The sequence below is a fragment of the Oncorhynchus gorbuscha genome, linkage group LG13, assembly GCF_021184085.1.
Source record: "Oncorhynchus gorbuscha isolate QuinsamMale2020 ecotype Even-year linkage group LG13, OgorEven_v1.0, whole genome shotgun sequence".
Lineage (NCBI taxonomy): Eukaryota > Metazoa > Chordata > Actinopteri > Salmoniformes > Salmonidae > Oncorhynchus > Oncorhynchus gorbuscha.
This window is the reverse complement of record NC_060185.1, coordinates 97,678,701-97,698,228: the sequence shown is the minus strand read 5'-3', so window position 1 is coordinate 97,698,228 and position 19,528 is coordinate 97,678,701. Positions and strand designations below refer to the sequence as shown.

The following is a 19,528-nucleotide window of genomic DNA, read 5'->3' as shown; positions in this document are numbered from 1 at the left end:
AGACCGTTTTCCTTTATTCTCATATACTGAGAAGCCCTGAGGGATTGTGTTATATGCCAGTGGACAGATATGTACACAAGATTAACTCTCAAAGCTGTGTTTTTTTAAAAACTTTAAACTCATCAAGATGGCTTTTGTTTTCTTATTCTTTAAAGGTGGTAACACACGTCACAAAGAGACTCACGTTCGCTATAGAAAAAGTTACATCTGCCCATCAGTGCTTATTGGTGTAGTTGGGAATAGAAAGGAGTCCCCCTACTCACACAACACTTACAAAACACACCCAGAGTAACATTTTATGTTTATATATATATATATTATTATTTTTTTTACCCCAACAACCTTTCTTTTTGGAAATCTGAACAAAGATGAGGACAGTCCCAAGTGGAACCTTATTACTATATATAGTGCATTAGTCCCTATGGGCCCTGGTCAAAAGTAGTGCACTACATAGGGTACCATTTGGGACACAAACCTATAGATGTCCAACAGTATCTCACTCTACCAAACACCACCCCTCCCTCCCTCCATCTTTGTCTTCAACCTCTTCCTGTCCTGATCGTCACTGTAAATAGTACAGTCAGCTCAGCCGGGACAAAGCCAGAGCGTCTGTCTCGTCAGGTCACAAGAGATGTTTTACAACAGGGAGTTAAAACATTCTTTTGTCTTCAAAACAAGACGATTACCGAGAAGCTTTCACACTGAAGCTATGCAGCATACAACACTTCATCTTTTACAACACCATTTAGTTAGCACGGCCTAACAAGACCTGACCCAAGTTAAGTTGCCTTTAGATTAGAACACATACCATTTAACCACACACTTCCACGTTAGTGCTCTGACCTTTAACACGTTGTCTCTAAGATAGTTAAAACCAATAAATAACACCATTTAAAAACTATACTCTTAAAAACAAAGTGGAAATGACAACGGGATTTTTTTCTTTTGAAATATTAGTAAGTAATAATAGGTTTGTGCTTGTCAAGGTCTTGAGAAGGCATATCTGAAATCTTGAAAGAGTATATATATATATATGTATATATATATATATGTAATATTTGGCTCACAAACAAAGAGATAAAAGCCTGGTTCTTCCAAACACAGGAAGAAAAATGTCCACGTTAAACTCACTACTCATTAACACACACTGTTTTATGCATTAAGCTCAACAGCAGCAGTCAGCCAGCGGGGCGATGCTGGGGTAGTGAAGGCCCTCTCCTGTATCCTTCACCGATGCAGAGGTGCAGCAGACCCCCCCCCCCCCACCAGCATTCCTCGTTTATGTTTGCTTGGTATTTTTCTTCTTCATTTTAAATGTTGTGGCGATACTTGGTTAAAATATTGCTAGTTTAAAATCAACAGTCTATGCAAATCCTTCAGTGCTGCCCAGAATCTAGCAGACTCTCTCTCTCTCTCACACACGCACACACACACACACGCACACACACGCACACGCACACACACACACACACAGGTTTTCCCAGAGGGCCATGGTTGGCAAGGAGGATGGATGTGGTCATTGTGCAGAAAGGGCAGATGATTTCACAGAGAGGCAGTGCTTTGTCCTCTCTCTCTCTCTGGGGGCCAATATGAGGACCCTCCCTTCACCAGAACAACAAAGTCAACTCCACAGCGTAATCTCTCCTCTTCCTCCACCATCTCTCCGCCCAGTCAGTTGTGTATCTTCTCTTCCTCCACTATCTCTCCGTCCAGTCAGTTGTGTATCTTCTCTTCCTCCACCATCTCTCCGCCCAGTCAGTTGTGTATCTTCTCTTCCTCCACCATCTCTCCGCCCAGTCAGTTGTGTATCTTCTCTTCCTCCACCATCTCTCCGCCCAGTCAGTTGTGTATCTTCTCTTCCTCCACCATCTCTCCGCCCAGTCAGTTGTGTATCTTCTCTTCCTCCACCATCTCTCCGCCCAGTCAGTTGTGTATCTTCTCTTCCTCCACCATCTCTCCGCCCAGTCAGTTGTGTATCTTCTCTTCCTCCACCATCTCTCCGCCCAGTCAGTTGTGTATCTTCTCTTCCTCCACCATCTCTCCGCCCTGTCAGTTGTGTATCTTCTCTTCCTCCACCATCCCTCCGTCCAGTCAGTTGTGTATCACAGTGGGGGGGGGGGACGACGACGACACACACCAACAGGGCGTGGAGGAGCAGATGTATCCTCAACAAGTCAGAAGTCATTGGTGGATCATCATTCTCGGTGCCAGATGAGGCTAAATTTAACCACAGCAAGTCACACATTCACAATAGCATTAGCAGATTGAAAAAGAACACAAACAAATAGGGAACACACTATTGAAATCATCAATACATTATTGCAAAACATATATTATTAACAGGTCACTTTAACCCATCAGTCACCTACACAAACATGCATCTATGACGGTCAGTCAGCCAGGCTCCTCCTCCAAGCCAGTGGAATGGTCTCCTCTCCTACAGTACTATGACGGTCAGTCAGCCAGTGGAATGGTCTCGTCTCCTACAGTACTATGGCGGTCAGTCAGCCAGTGGAATGGTCTAGTCTCCTACAGTACTATGGCGGTCAGTCAGTCAGTGGAATGGTCTAGTCTCCTACAGTACTATGGCGGTCAGTCAGTCAGTGGAATGGTCTCCTTTCCTACAGTACTATGATGGTCAGTCAGCCAGTGGAATGGTCTCCTCTCCTACAGTACTATGGCGGTCAGTCAGCCAGTGGAATGGTCTCATCTCCTACAGTACTATGACGGTCAGTTAGCCAGTGGAATGGTCTAGTCTCCTACAGTACTATGACGGTCAGTCAGCCAGTGGAATGGTCTCCACTCCTACAGTACTATGACGGTCAGTCAGTCAGTGGAATGGTCTCGTCTCCTACAGTACTATGACGGTCAGTCAGCCAGTGGAATGGTCTCCACTCCTACAGTACTATGACGGTCAGTCAGCCAGTAGAATGGTCTCCTCTCCTACAGTACTATGGCAGTCAGTCAGCCAGTGGAATGGTCTCCTCTCCTACAGTACTATGGCGGTCAGTCAGCCAGTGGAATGGTCTCCTCTCCTACAGTACTATGGCGGTCAGTCAGCCAGTGGAATGGTCTCCTCTCCTACAGTACTATGGCGGTCAGTCAGCCAGTAGAATAGTCTCCTCTCCTACAGTACTATGACGGTCAGTCAGTCATGGCCTGCTGATTGAACAACGTGTGACGCCTCACTCCGGCTCCACCAGGTCCTTAAACCCCCCCCATCACCATCTCCACCAGGTCCTTAAACCCCCCCCCATCACCATCTCCACCAGGTCCTTAAACCCCCCCCTCCACCAGGTCACCATCTCCACCAGGTCCTTAACCCCCCCCCCATCACCATCTCCACCAGGTCCTTAACCCCCCCCCATCACCATCTTCACCAGGTCCTTAACCCCCCCCCCCCCATCACCATCTCCACCAGGTCCTTAACCACCCCCATCACCATCTCCACCAGGTCCTTAAACCCCCCCCCCATCACCATCTCCACCAGGTCCTTAACCCCCCCCCCCCCCCATCACCATCTCCACCAGGTCCTTAACCCCCCCCATCACCATCTCCACCAGATCCTTAAACCCCCCCATCACCATCTCCACCAGATCCTTAAACCCCCCCATCACCATCTCCACCAGATCCTTAAACCCCCCCCATCACCATCTCCACCAGATCCTTAAACCCCCCCCCCCCCCATCACCATCTCCACCAGATCCTTAACACCCCTCCCCCTCCCATCACCATCTCCAATGCAGGAAACTCCAACACCCCTCTGTCACAAAAAACTAACCAAAACCACAACAAAACAACAACAACTTGTAAACGTAAAAGCCCTACGACGATAACAACATATGGTAGGTCACATCTTTGGAATCTGCAACACTGGCCCAGGCAGAGGAGCAGATCGAGGTGGTGGATCAATAGCTGTCCCAGGCAGAGGAGCAGATCGAGGTGGTGGATCAATAGCTGTCCCAGGCAGAGGAGCAGATCGAGGTGGTGGATCAATAGCTGTCCCAGGCAGAGGAGCAGATCGAGGTGGTGGATCAATAGCTGTCCCAGGCAGAGGAGCAGATCGAGGTGGTGGATCAATGGCTGTCCCAGGCAGAGGAGCAGATCGAGGTGGTGGATCAATAGCTGTCCCAGACAGACTGACTGACAGGACAACTCTGTGGCTATGGGTTGGTAGCAGGCAGTAGCTTTTTCATCAGATGCAGCAGTAGAAGCACAACAGAGGTACGACTGAGGGAAGGGCCTCAAACATGCAATCTTAGATTGCTTATTGTTGTTGAGGTGGGACAGGAGTAGTTGTGGGGGGTGGGGAACGCAGGCAGGGTAGGTGGCAGACGTCCCCAGGCAGGCTGAGGCAGGCGCTAAGACAGACAGACTCTGTGGGTTTAGTTTTGTGCTGCTTTCCAATCAAAGATCCAAAAGCCTGGGTATCAGTCACTCCACCTCGCGGTGCACCTCTGACGCGCTCGCCCGGCAGATTGGACAAGTGCGATTGGTCTAGAAGGAAGACAAAAAAAAACAAAAAAAGAGGTGTTAACCTGTCCATCGCACTTGAGCTCTGGTCAAAAGTAGTGTACTATATAGGGAATAGGGTGCCACCCTGGTCAAAAGTAGTGTACTATATAGGGAATAGGGTGCCACCCTGGTCAAACGTAGTGTACTATATAGTGAATAGGGTGCCACCCTGGTCAAAAGTAGTGTACTATACAGGGAATAGGGTGCCACCCTGGTTAAAAGTAGTGTACTATATAGGGAATAGGGTGCCACCCTGGTCAAAAGTAGTGTACTATATAGGGAATAGGGTGCCACCCTGGTTAAAAGTAGTGCACTATATAGGGAATAGGGTGCCACCCTGGTTAAAAGTAGTGCACTATATAGGGAATAGGGTGCCACCCTGGTCAAAAGTAGTGTACTATATAGGGAATAGGGTGCCACCCTGGTCAAACGTAGTGTACTATATAGGGAATAGGGTGCCACCCTGGTTAAAAGTAGTGTACTATACAGGGAATAGGGTGCCACCCTGGTTAAAAGTAGTGTACTATATAGGGAATAGGGTGCCACCCTGGTCAGAAGTAGTGTACTATATAGGGAATAGGGTGCCACCCTGGTTAAAAGTAGTGCACTATATAGGGAATAGGGTGCCACCCTGGTTAAAAGTAGTGTACTATATAGGGAATAGGGTGCCACCCTGGTTAAAAGTAGTGTACTATATAGGGAATAGGGTGCCACCCTGGTTAAAAGTAGTGTACTATATAGGGAATAGGGTGCCACCCTGGTTAAAAGTAGTGTACTATACAGGGAATAGGGTGCCACCCTGGTTAAAAGTAGTGTACTATATAGGGAATAGGGTGCCACCCTGGTTAAAAGTAGTGTACTATATAGGGAATAGGGTGCCACCCTGGTTAAAAGTAGTGTACTATACAGGGAATAGGGTGCCACCCTGGTTAAAAGTAGTGTACTATATAGGGAATAGGGTGCCACCCTGGTTAAAAGTAGTGTACTATATAGGGAATAGGGTGCCACCCTGGTTAAAAGTAGTGTACTATACAGGGAATAGGGTGCCACCCTGGTTAAAAGTAGTGTACTATATAGGGAATAGGGTGCCACCCTGGTTAAAAGTAGTGTACTATATAGGGAATAGGGTGCCACCCTGGTTAAAAGTAGTGTACTATACAGGGAATAGGGTGCCACCCTGGTCAAACGTAGTGTACTATATAGGGAATAGGGTGCCACCCTGGTCAAACATAGTGTACTATATAGGGAATAGGGTGCCACCCTGGTTAAAAGTAGTGTACTATATAGGGAATAGGGTGCCACCCTGGTCAAAAGTAGTGTACTATATAGGGAATAGGGTGCCACCCTGGTCAAACGTAGTGTACTATATAGGGAATAGGGTGCCACCCTGGTTAAAAGTAGTGTACTATACAGGGAATAGGGTGCCACCCTGGTTAAAAGTAGTGTACTATATAGGGAATAGGGTGCCACCCTGGTCAAAAGTAGTGTACTATATAGGGAATAGGGTGCCACCCTGGTTAAAAGTAGTGTACTATATAGGGAATAGGGTGCCACCCTGGTTAAAAGTAGTGTACTATATAGGGAATAGGGTGCCACCCTGGTTAAAAGTAGTGTACTATATAGGGAATAGGGTGCCACCCTGGTTAAAAGTAGTGTACTATATAGGGAATAGGGTGCCACCCTGGTTAAAAGTAGTGTACTATACAGGGAATAGGGTGCCACCCTGGTTAAAAGTAGTGTACTATATAGGGAATAGGGTGCCACCCTGGTTAAAAGTAGTGTACTATATAGGGAATAGGGTGCCACCCTGGTTAAAAGTAGTGTACTATACAGGGAATAGGGTGCCACCCTGGTTAAAAGTAGTGTACTATATAGGGAATAGGGTGCCACCCTGGTTAAAAGTAGTGTACTATATAGGGAATAGGGTGCCACCCTGGTTAAAAGTAGTGTACTATACAGGGAATAGGATGCCACCCTGGTTAAAAGTAGTGTACTATATAGGGAATAGGGTGCCACCCTGGTTAAAAGTAGTGTACTATATAGGGAATAGGGTGCCACCCTGGTTAAAAGTAGTGTACTATACAGGGAATAGGGTGCCACCCTGGTCAAACGTAGTGTACTATATAGGGAATAGGGTGCCACCCTGGTCAAACATAGTGTACTATATAGGGAATAGGGTGCCACCCTGGTTAAAAGTAGTGTACTATACAGGGAATAGGGTGCCACCCTGGTTAAAAGTAGTGTACTATATAGGGAATAGGGTGCCACCCTGGTCAAACATAGTGTACTATATAGGGAATAGGGTGCCACCCTGGTTAAAAGTAGTGTACTATACAGGGAATAGGGTGCCACCCTGGTCAAACGTAGTGTACTATATAGGGAATAGGGTACCACCCTGGTTAAAAGTAGTGCACTATATAGGGAATAGGGTGCCACCCTGGTTAAAAGTAGTGTACTATACAGGGAATAGGGTGCCACCCTGGTTAAAGTAGTGTACTATATAGGGAATAGGGTGTCACCCTGGTTAAAAGTAGTGTACTATACAGGGAATAGGGTGCCACCCTGGTTAAAAGTAGTGTACTATATAGGGAATAGGGTGCCACCCTGGTTAAAAGTAGTGTACTATATAGGGAATAGGGTGCCACCCTGGTTAAAAGTAGTGTACTATACAGGGAATAGGATGCCACCCTGGTTAAAAGTAGTGTACTATATAGGGAATAGGGTGCCACCCTGGTTAAAAGTAGTGTACTATATAGGGAATAGGGTGCCACCCTGGTTAAAAGTAGTGTACTATACAGGGAATAGGGTGCCACCCTGGTCAAACGTAGTGTACTATATAGGGAATAGGGTGCCACCCTGGTCAAACATAGTGTACTATATAGGGAATAGGGTGCCACCCTGGTTAAAAGTAGTGTACTATACAGGGAATAGGGTGCCACCCTGGTTAAAAGTAGTGTACTATATAGGGAATAGGGTGCCACCCTGGTCAAACATAGTGTACTATATAGGGAATAGGGTGCCACCCTGGTTAAAAGTAGTGTACTATACAGGGAATAGGGTGCCACCCTGGTCAAACGTAGTGTACTATATAGGGAATAGGGTACCACCCTGGTTAAAAGTAGTGCACTATATAGGGAATAGGGTGCCACCCTGGTTAAAAGTAGTGTACTATACAGGGAATAGGGTGCCACCCTGGTTAAAGTAGTGTACTATATAGGGAATAGGGTGTCACCCTGGTTAAAAGTAGTGTACTATACAGGGAATAGGGTGCCACCCTGGTTAAAGTAGTGTACTATATAGGGAATAGGGTGTCACCCTGGTTAAAAGTAGTGTACTATACAGGGAATAGGGTGCCACCCTGGTAAAAGTAGTGTACTATATAGGGAATAGGGTGCCACCCTTGTTAAAAGTAGTGTACTATATAGGGAATAGGGTGCCACCCTGGTTAAAAGTAGTGTACTATATAGGGAATAGGGTGCCACCCTGGTCAAAAGTAGTGCACTATATAGGGAATAGGGTGCCATTTGAGACCGTAGCGTTAACGATGGGATGGGCTTACCTTTAACCATTTGTCGACACACTTGGCGTGGAACTCGTGGTTGCAGGGTAATACCCTCAGCAGCTGCCGACACTCGAAGTCACTAAAGCACACCACACACCTGGAAGAGAGAATATCACACAGAGCATCATCAGGTTCTGAAATACTGCATGTTTAAAAAGGACAAGACAGTTACTGTTATGATTGATGGATGGATGGATGGATGGATGGATGGATGGATGGATGGATGGGTAGGACAAGACAGTTACTGTTATGATGGATGGATGGATTGGATGGGATGGATGGATGGGTGGATGGATGGATGGATGGATGGGTGGGTGGGTGGATGGGTGGGTGGATGGATGGATGGATGGATAGATGGGTGGATGGATGGATGGGTGGATGGATGGATGGATGGGTGGGTGGTATGGATGGATGGGTGGATGGGATGGTAGGGCTGAGCGATACAACCAAAATATCATACCACAATATTGTTCACAGTATTTGATATTACTTTATGTTTTTGGAACAATAAAAGTTACAAATATACTTCATTTTATTTCACCTTTATTTAACCAGGTAGGCTAGTTGAGAACAAGTTCTCATTTACAACTGCGACCTGGCCAAGATAAAGCTTAGCAGTTTGACACATACAACACAGAGTTACACATGGAATAAACAAAACATACAGTCAATAATACAGTAGAATAAAACAAAAAGTATATTTACAGTGAGTGCAAATGAGGTAAGATACGGGGAGTTATAAGGCAATAAATAGGCCATGATGGTTTCATGCATGTCAACATCAGAAGTCTCCTCCCTAAGTTTGTTTTACTCACTGCTTTAGCACACTCTGCTAACCCTGATGTCCTTGCCGTGTCTGAATCCTGGCTCAGGAAGGCCACCAAAAATTCAGAGATTTCCATACCCAACTATAACATCTTCCGTCAAGATAGAACTGCTAAAGGGGGAGGAGTTGCAGTCTACTGCAGAGATAGCCTGCAAAGTAATGTCATACTTTCCAGGTACATACCCAAACAGTTCGAACTACTAATTCTGAAAATTACTCTCTCCAGAAATAAGTCTCTCACTGTTGCCGCCTGCTACCGACCCCCCTCAGCTCCCAGCTGTGCCCTGGACACCATTTGTGAATTGATTGCTCCCCATCTAGCTTTAGAGTTTGTTCTGCTAGTTGACCTAAACTGGGATATGCTTAACACCCTGGCAGTCCTACAATCTAAGCTAGATGCCCTCAATCTCACACAAATCATCAAAGAACCCACCAGGTACAACCCTAGCTCTGTAAGCAAGGGCACCCTCATAGACGTCATCCTGACCAACTGGCCCTCCAAATACACCTCCGCTGTCTTCAACCAGGATCTCAGCGACCACTGCCTCAATGCCTGTATCCGCTACGGTGCCGCAGTCAAACGACCACCCCTCATCACTGTCAAACGCTCCCTAAAACACTTCTGTGAGCAGGCCTTTCTAATCGACCTGGCCCGGGTATCCGGGAAGGACATTGACCTCATCCCGTCAGTTGAGGATGCCTGGTCATTCTTTAAGAGTAACTTCCTCACCATTTTAGATAAGCATGCTCCGTTCAAAAAATGCAGAACTAAGAACAGATACAGCCCTTGGTTCACTCCAGACCTGACTGCCCTCGACCAGCACAAAAACATCCTGTGGCGGACTGCAATAGCATCGAATAGTCCCCGCGATATGCAACTGTTCAGGGAAGTCAGAGACCAATACACGCAGTCAGTCAGGAAAGCTAAGGCCAGCTTCTTCAGGCAGAAGTTTGCATCCTGTAGCTCCAACTCCAAAAAGTTCTGGGACACTGAAGTCCATGGAGAACAAGAGCACCTCCTCCCAGCTGCCCACTGCACTGAGGCTAGGGAACACGGTCACCACCGACAAATCCATGATTATCGAAAACTTCAACAAGCATTTGCCTTCCGCCTGGCTACTCCTACCTCGGCCAACAGCCCCGGCCCCCCCGCAGCTCCTCGCCCAAGCCTCTCCAGGTTCTCCTTTACCCAAATCCAGATAGCAGATGTTCTGAAAGAGCTGCAAAACCTGGACCCGTATAAATCAGCTGGGCTTGACAATCTGGACCCTCTATTTCTGAAACTATCCGCCGCCATTGTCGCAACCCCTATTACCAGCCTGTTCAACCTCTCTTTCATATCGTCTGAGATCCCCAAGGACTGGAAAGCTGCCGCAGTCATCCCCCTCTTCAAAGGGGGTGACACCCTGGACCCAAACTGTTACAGACCTATATCCATCCTGCCCTGCCTAGCTAAGGTCTTCGAAAGCCAAGTCAACAAACAGGTGACTGACCATCTCGAATCCCACCGTACCTTCTCCGCTATGCAATCCGGTTTCCGAGCCGGTCACGGGTGCACCTCAGCCACACTCAAGGTACTAAACGACATCATAACCGCCATCGATAAAAGACAGTACTGTGCAGCCGTCTTCATCGACCTTGCCAAGGCTTTCGACTCTGTCAATCACCATATTCTTATCGGCAGACTCAGTAGCCTCGGTTTTTCGGGTGACTGCCTCGCCTGGTTCACCAATTACTTACTACAGACAGAGTTCAGTGTGTCAAATCGGAGGGCATGTTGTCCGGTCCTCTGGCAGTCTCTATGGGGGTGCCACAGGGTTCAATTCTCGGGCCGACTCTTTTCTCTGTATATATCAATGATGTTGCTCTTGCTGCGGGCGATTCCCTGATCCACCTCTACGCAGACGACACCATTGTATACACTTTCGGCCCGTCATTGGACACTGTGCTATCTAACCTCCAATCGAGCTTCAATGCCATACAACACTCCTTCCGTGGCCTCCAACTGCTCTTAAACGCTAGTAAAACCAAATGCATGCTTTTCAAACGATCGCTGCCTGCACCCGCATGCCCGACTAGCATCACCACACTGGATGGCTCCGACCTTGAATATGTGGACACCTATAAGTACCTAGGTGTCTGGCTAGACTGCAAACTCTCCTTCCAGACCCATATCAAACATCTCCAATCGAAAATCAAATCAAGAATCGGCTTTCTATTCCGCAACAAAGCCTCCTTCACTCACGCTGCCAAGCTTACCCTAGTAAAACTGACTATCCTACCGATCCTCGACTTCGATGACGTCATCTAAAAAATTGCTTCCAACACTCTACTCAGCAAACTGGATGCAGTTTATCACAGTGCCATCCGTTTTGTCACTAAAGCACCTTATACTACCCACCACTGCGACTTGTATGCTCTAGTCGGCTGGCCCTCGCTACATATTCGTCGCCAGACCCACTGGCTTCACGTCATCTACAAGGCCATGCTAGGCAAAGCTCCGCCTTATCTCAGCTCACTGGTCACGATGGCAACACCCATCCGTAGCACGCGCTCCAGCAGGTGTATCTCATTGATCATCCCTAAAGCCAACACCTCATTCGGCCGCCTTTCATTCCAGTACTCTGCTGCCTGTGACTTATCTCCCTCACCATATTCAAACATCAGCTAGCTGAGCAGCTAACCGATCGCTGCAGCTGTACATAATCTATTGGTAAATAGCACACCCATTTTCACCTACCTCATCCCCACAGTTTTTATTTATTTACTTTTCTGCTCTTTTGCACACCAATATCTCTACCTGTACATGATCATCTGATCATTTATCACTCCAGTGTTAATCTGCAATATTGTAATTATTCGCCTACCTCCTCATGCCTTTTGCACACATTGTATATAGACTCCCCTTTTTTTTCTCTGTGTTATTGACTTGTTAATTGTTTACTCCATGTGTAACTCTGTGTTGTCTGTTCACACTGCTATGCTTTATCTTGGCCAGGTCGCAGTTGCAAATGAGAACCTGTTCTCAACTAGCCTACCTGGTTAAATAAAGGTGAAATAAAATAAAATGATCCTAGGGTGGCAACACATTATAAGTGACTGATTGGTTTATACTGTTCCATCCTTCAGCATTTTCATAAATGTCTGCATTTCCTCCATAAAGGTGGTTGTCAACAGCCATATAAATTCCCAAAGAAGAAGAAAAAATAAGCCTAAAAGGAAGGAGGAGAGATGAAGAAAAAACTAATTCGGTTGACCGTTTAATCTGTGTATTAATTGTCTGAGTAGAGGACCTTGTGCATTTCAGGTAAAATAACAACCCCAATGTTTATATCCCAGGATAAATGATCTAGCAACAGCAAGCTAGATAAATTTCCATAAATGTTTCATGCTTTTCAACCTCTGGTCAGCACGTAAGACCGCTGTGCCACTCGGGAGGCTCCCAGGATGGAAGTTCCATGTGTAGCATGCTAATGCTAGCTGCTAGCATGCTAATGTTAACTCGTTGGCCTGGCACATTCTTTTCCATGAAAGGAAGCGAGGCAAACGAGCAAGTTTCCTGAACTAAAATATAAAATGCAACAATTTCAATGATTTTAATAGAGTTAAATGTAAATGTATATAAAGGAAATCAGTCAATTGAAATAAATTAATTGGGCCCTAAATCCACAGATTTCACATGACTGGGCAGGGGCACAGCCATGGGTGGGCCTGGGAGGGTATAGGCCCAGCCACTGGAGAGCTAGGCCCAGCCACTGGAGAGCTAGGCCCAGCCACTGGAGAGCTAGGCCCACCCACTGGAGAGCTAGGCCCACCCACTGGAGAGCTAGGCCCACCCACTGGAGAGCTAGGCCCACCCACTGGAGAGCTAGGCCCACCCACTGGAGAGCTAGGCCCAGCCACTGGAGAGCTAGGCCCACCCACTGGAGAGCTAGGCCCACCCACTGGAGAGCTAGGCCCAGCCACTGGAGAGCTAGGCCCAGCCACTGGAGAGCTAGGCCCACCCACTGGAGAGCTAGGCCCACCCACTGGAGAGCTAGGCCCAGCCACTGGAGAGCTAGGCCCAGCCACTGGAGAGCTAGGCCCAGCCAATCAAAGTAAGTTTTTCCCACAAAATGGCTTTATTAAAGACAGAAATACTCCTCAGTTTCATCAGGTGTCCAGTCTCAGCATGTATATAGTTATTTTTATTGCTGCTTTTTAATTACTTGTTATTTTCATCTCTAATTCTTTTATGTATTTTATTAAACTGCATTGTTAGTTAGCGGTTTGTATGTAAGCATTTCACGATAAGGTCTACACCCGTTGTAATCGACGCATGTGACTAATAAAATGTGATTTAATTTGCCCCCTCCCTCAAAACTTACGATATCTTTGACATCGTGTCGTGTGACAAAACATATTTTAGAGTGGCCTTTTATTGGATGGATTATCTTGGCAAAGGACAAATACTCAGTAACAGGGATGTAAACAAATTTGTTTACAATTTGAGAGAAAAATGTTTTTTTTTTTCCGTTTTTTCCTGTGTGCGTATGGAACATGTCTGGGATCTTTTATTTCAGCTCATGAAACATGGGACCAACACTTTACATGTTGTGTTTATATTTTTGTTCAGTGTACAATTTCTCCACAGCGCCAACTTGTTTAGAAAAGACAAACTAGCAGACAGTAATTAGCAGACAGACTAATAGTGTCATTCTAGAACGTTTGTGCAGCATCCATCTGACCGTGCAGACTGCAGCGTGAACAGCAACTAAGTGACTCCGTGGTCCAGAAACTGCTCACTCCTTGAGTGGCAGGCGCCAGGGCGTGGTGTGGGAGATGGGAGGGGCGTGGTGTGAGAGAGGGGCGGGGCGTGGTGTGAGAAGTGGCAGGGCTTGGTGTGAGAGGGGGGCAGGGCTGGGTGTGAGAAGTGACAGGGCTTGGTGTGAGAAGTGGCAGGGCTGGGTGTGAGAGGGGGGCAGGGCTGGGTGTGAGAAGTGACAGGGCTGGGTGTGAGAGGGGGCAGGGCTGGGTGTGAGAAGTGACAGGGCTGGGTGTGAGAAGTGACAGGGCTGGGTGTGAGAAGTGACAGGGCTGGGTGTGAGAGGGGGCAGGGCTGGGTGTGAGAGGGGGCAGGGCTGGGTGTGAGAAGTGACAGGGCTGGGTGTGAGATGTGGCAGGGCTTGGTGTGAGAGGGGGCAGGGCTGGGTGTGAGAGGGGGCAGGGCTTGGTGTGAGAAGTGGCAGGGCTTGGTGTGAGGGGGCAGGGCTTGGTGTGAGAAGGGGGCAGGGCTTGGTGTGAGAAGGGGGCAGGGCTTGGTGTGAGAGGGGGAAGGGCTTGGTGTGAGAGGGGGGAAGGGCTTGGTGTGAGAGGGGGGAAGGGCTTGGTGTGAGAGGGGGGCAGGGCTTGGTGTATTTAAAAAACAGACATTACACGCGCCGGAGGTGCGTATCACATTTAACAAACCAAATAAATACCATTGTAGAAGTTAAAAACCCAAACTGGTCCGAGCATTAATACCGGTATATAGTCAAATACGGTATACCGCCCAGCCCTATTCAACCAGCCAGCCAGGTAGATGGCTGAGTGAAATAAGACAATAGAAGATTATCTCACAGCGTTTGTTCAGATTGATGGTTGTCGAGGTTGAACCTGTAGGATGGAAGCTGTTCGATGTCTGCCTTGGTGATTCCTCGTGGTTTAGCCTCTCCCAGCCTTTCAGCCAGGTTCAGTAATGCCTGAGGGGGTGTGAGAGACATATTCAGGGACAGTTGTTTTGGTTTATTTTTTTATTGACCAGTATTTTCCAGCATTATCCACTAGGTTTGGAAATGATCCTAGGAAATGGGCTTTAATTGACACAATTTGTCTGTAATCAGCCTGACCAACCGGTGTCTGTATAAAGCCTGTCTACTGTATATAGCCCCTCTACTGTATATAGCCCCTCTACTGTATATAGCCCCTCTACTGTATACAGCCCCTCTACTGTATACAGCCCCTCTACTGTATACAGCCCCTCTACTGTATACAGCCTCTCTACTGTATACAGCCTCTCTACTGTATACAGCCTCTCTACTGTATACAGCCTCTCTACTGTATACAGCCTCTCTACTGTATACAGCCTCTCTACTGTATATAGCCTCTCTACTGTATATAGCCTCTCTACTGTATATAGCCTCTCTACTGTATATAGCCTCTCTACTGTATATAGCCTCTACTGTATATAGCCTCTCTACTGTATATAGCCTCTCTACTGTATATACTGAATATATCCTCTCTACTGTATATAGCCTCTCTACTGTATATACTGAATATATCCTCTCTACTGTATATAGCCTCTCTACTGTATATAGCCTCTCTACTGTATATACTCTACTATATATAGCCTCTACTGTATATACTGAATATAGCCTCTACTGTATGTAGCCCCTCTACTGTATATAGCCCCTCTACTGTATATAGCCCCTCTACTGTATATAGCCCCTCTACTGTATATAGCCCCTCTACTGTATATAGCCCCTCTACTGTATATAGCCCCTCTACTGTATATAGCCCCTCTACTGTATATAGCCCCTCTACTGTATATAGCCCCTCTACTGTATATAGCCCCTCTACTGTATATAGCCCCTCTACTGTATATAGCCCCTCTACTGTATATAGCCCCTCTACTGTATATAGCCCCTCTACTGTATATAGCCCCTCTACTGTATATAGCCCCTCTACTGTATATAAACTCTCCTGTATATAACCTCTCTACTGTATATAGCCTCTCTACTGTATACAGGCTCTCTACTGTATATAGCCTCGCTACTGTATATAGCCTCGCTACTGTATATAGGATTTTCTACCTGCAGCAAATCTAGTGGATAATGTTGGAAATACTGGTCAACTACCCCCCCCCCCCCCCAAACTAAACAAACATCCAAAACAACTGGCCCTGATACACAGATACAAGCACAAAAATACACAGAATGAAAATCACAGTGTGTTTTCTAAGTGTATTGATTGGTCCTCTCACCTCATAGTTCTCCATCTCCACGTCATCTACATCCAGGTCCAGACTGATGGCTGGTCCCACTGCTGTGGGAGGCACAGGAAGCATCGACCTGCACAGAGACAGAACAGTCACATATCAAATCAAAGTTGATTTGTCACGTGTGCCGAATACAACAGGTGTAGTAGACCTTACAGTGAAATGCTTACTTACAGGCTCTAACCAATAGTGAAAAAAAGGCTTTAGGTGAACAATAGGTAGGAAATAAAACAACAGTAAAAAGACAGGCTATATACAGTAGAGAGGCTGTATACAGTAGAGGGGCTATATACAGTAGCGAGGCTATATACAGTAGAGAGGCTATATACAGTAGCGAGGCTATATACAGTAGCGAGGCTATATACAGTAGCGAGGCTATATACAGTAGCGAGGCTATATACAGTAGCGAGGCTATATACAGTAGAGAGGCTATATACAGTAGAGAGGCTATATACAGTAGAGAGGCTATATACAGTAGAGAGGCTATATACAGTAGAGAGGCTATATACAGTAGAGAGGCTATATACAGACACCAGTTAGTCAGTAGGTAGTATGTACATGGAGATATGGTTAAAGTGACTAGGCATATATGATGAACAGAGAGTAGCAGCAGCGTAAAAAGAAAGAGGGGTTGGGGGGGGGGGACCAAATGGGGACATGACACTTGGGGTGTGGATTCCACCAAATATTCCACTGTTGTACAACTTATCTGAGTGTACAGTAGACACCTCACTCAGTAGACACCTCACTCAGTAGACACCTCACTCAGTAGACACCACACTCAGTAGACACCACACTCAGTAGACACCACACTCAGTAGACACCACACTCAGTAGACACCACACTCAGTAGACACCACACTCAGTAGACACCACACTCAGTAGACACCACACTCAGTAGACACCACACTCAGTAGACACCACACTCAGTAGACACCACACTCAGTAGACACCACACTCAGTAGACACCTCACTCAGTAGACACCTCACTCAGTAGACACCTCACTCAGTAGACACCTCACTCAGTAGACACCTCACTCAGTAGACACCTCACTCAGTAGACACCTCACTCAGTAGATACCTCACTCAGTAGATACCTCACTCAGTAGATACCTCACTCAGTAGACACCTCACTCAGTAGACACCTCACTCAGTAGACACCTCACTCAGTAGACACCTCACTCAGTAGACACCTCACGTTGAAGTGGTGGTACGATTGTAAGTCCTGAATGACTCTCGAGGCAATGAAAAGCGTATGTGTATCATTATGTTATTTTTTTTATTCCATACTCACAGGAAGTAGGGCAGGAAGCCTGGGTAGTAGGGTGGTGGCGGCGGCGGTGGGGGCAGGGGCTGCTGTAACCGGTACCTGTGACCACTGACACGTCGCGGCAGCATGTGGGGGTATGGCTGAACAGGAGACAGACAGACAGACAGACAGACAGACAGACAGACAGACAGACAGACAGACAGACAGACAGACAGACAGACAGACAGACAGACAGACAGACAGACAGACAGACAGACATATAGCTGTTAACATGGTGGTGGTGAACTATGGAAGTGACTGGTTATTTAAAATGGTAATTACGCCAGCCCTGTTGATTTAGCTAGTTCTACAATCTAGAGTCTGACCACTAGGAAGGGTCAGGCTGAGCTGGTTAGAGTCTGACCACTAGGAAGGGTCAGGCTGAGCTGGTTAGAGTCTGACCACTAGGAAGGGTCAGGCTGAGCTGGTTAGAGTCTGACCACTAGGAAGGGTCAGGCTGAGCTGGTTAGAGTCTGACCACTAGGAAGGGTCAGGCTGAGCTGGTTAGAGTCTGACCACTAGGAAGGGTCAGGCTGAGCTGGTTAGAGTCTGACCACTAGGAAGGGTCAGGCTGAGCTGGTTTAGAGTCCTACCACAGTAAAGTATTATGGCTAGATAGCTCTATGTTTCGCTAACTGTGTATAGTGAAGACATGAGGTCTTACCACAGTAAAGGTTTAACCCATTCCTAGAGGCTAATGACCTTTAGAGCCTATTGACGATAGTATCTTCTAGCCAGGGGATTTTTGTTTAAGATCCCAGACGTTTATTCTGAACGTTGAAACTCATTGCTTGCAATACGATTTTGGAAACGTAGCTTTCATATCAACCCAATGTTTATTTTAATTTTAAACAATGTACTACACATCTTTATAGGGTTATTGTTCCCACACGGCCATATCAACAGGTTACAGCGCTTGTTTACGGAAGACAGAAGCGGCCACCTGTGCTAATTAGCCACCTAGCGTGCTCCCAACACCTGTGCTAATTAGCCATCTAGCGTGCTCCCAACACCTGTGCTAATTAGCCACCTAGCGTGCTCCCAACACCTGTGCTAATTAGCCACCTAGCGTGCTCCCAACACCTGTGCTAATTGTTCCCACACGGCCATATCAACAGGTTACAGCGCTTGTTTACGGAAGACAGAAGCGGCCACCTGTGCTAATTAGCCACCTAGCGTGCTCCCAACACCTGTGCTAATTAGCCATCTAGCGTGCTCCCAACACCTGTGCTAATTAGCCATCTAGCGTGCTCCCAACACCTGTGCTAATTAGCCACCTAGCGTGCTCCCAACACCTGTGCTAATTGTTCCCACACGGCCATGTCAACAGGTTACAGCGCTTGTTTACGGAAGACAGAAGCGGCCACCTGTGCTAATTAGCCACCTAGCGTGCTCCCAACACCTGTGCTAATTAGCCATCTAGCGTGCTCCAACACCTGTGCTAATTAGCCATCTAGCGTGCTCCAACACCTGTGCTAATTAGCCACCTAGCGTGCTCCCAACACCTGTGCTAATTAGCCACCTAGCGTGCTCCCAACACCTGTGCTAATTAGCCACCTAGCGTGCTCCCAACACCTGTGCTAATTAGCCACCTAGCGTGCTCCCAACACCTGTGCTAATTAGCCACCTAGCGTGCTCCCAACACCTGTGCTAATTAGCCACCTAGAGTGCTCCCAACATCTGTGCTAATTAGCCACCTAGCGTGCTCCCAACACCTGTGCTAATTAGCCACCTAGCGTGCTCCCAACACCTGTGCTAATTAGCCACCTAGCGTGCTCCCAACACCTGTGCTAATTAGCCACCTAGAGTGCTCCCAACACCTGTGCTAATTAGCCACCTAGAGTGCTCCCAACACCTGTGCTAATTAGCCACAGGCCACCTAGAGTGCTCCCAACACCTGTGTAAGCTAACTGGGGAGGAAGTGTAGTTTGGCAACGTTAGGCACAAACGGCATATGGATCTGTGCAACGCTGCTACAGTAAAATTATATTTTTAAGATTATTATTATGAAATGTATTATGAAATAAAAGATGTTACAATGATTTTAAAGCTTTTTAAAAATGGAAATTCCAAAGTCAAAAAACAGTGAACATTCAATTGCCAAAACATTTAAAATACTCCATAGTCTCTGTCAACATCAATAGAAACTTATATTTTATATATATATATATATATTTCAGTTATGTATACAACTGTTTTTATTTTATGACTATTATTTTTCATTCCTTAAAAAGGGATCACCTCATCTCACCTCACCTCATCTCACCTCATCTCACCTCACCTCACCTCACCTCATCTCACC

At 46.7% G+C, this 19,528-nt stretch overlaps 1 protein-coding gene and 1 long non-coding RNA gene across 3 annotated transcripts in view; both read right to left on the bottom strand.

Moving 5' to 3' along the window:
- Positions 1 to 110: 110 nt before the first annotated feature.
- Positions 111 to 3,228, bottom strand: LOC123993765. The gene is made up of 2 exons (XR_006831504.1): positions 2,370 to 3,228; positions 111 to 2,217 (listed from the first exon to the last, which is right to left on the bottom strand). It is a non-coding gene; the product is annotated as an uncharacterized LOC123993765 (long non-coding RNA).
- A 502-nt stretch (positions 3,229 to 3,730) lies between these two features.
- The window catches only part of LOC123994213 (RING finger protein 44-like), a 37,360-nt gene continuing 21,562 nt past the window's right edge, over positions 3,731 to 19,528 (bottom strand). For both annotated transcript variants that reach the window (XM_046296749.1, XM_046296750.1), the window contains exons 7-11: positions 17,212 to 17,327; positions 15,904 to 15,991; positions 14,502 to 14,623; positions 8,075 to 8,174; positions 3,731 to 4,497 (exon numbers count right to left, since the gene is read on the bottom strand). In XM_046296749.1, the coding sequence (XP_046152705.1) occupies positions 4,435 to 4,497; positions 8,075 to 8,174; positions 14,502 to 14,623; positions 15,904 to 15,991; positions 17,212 to 17,327 (489 nt within the window). In that variant the 3' untranslated portion in view covers positions 3,731 to 4,434. The remainder of the gene's footprint in view (positions 4,498 to 8,074; positions 8,175 to 14,501; positions 14,624 to 15,903; positions 15,992 to 17,211; positions 17,328 to 19,528) is intronic.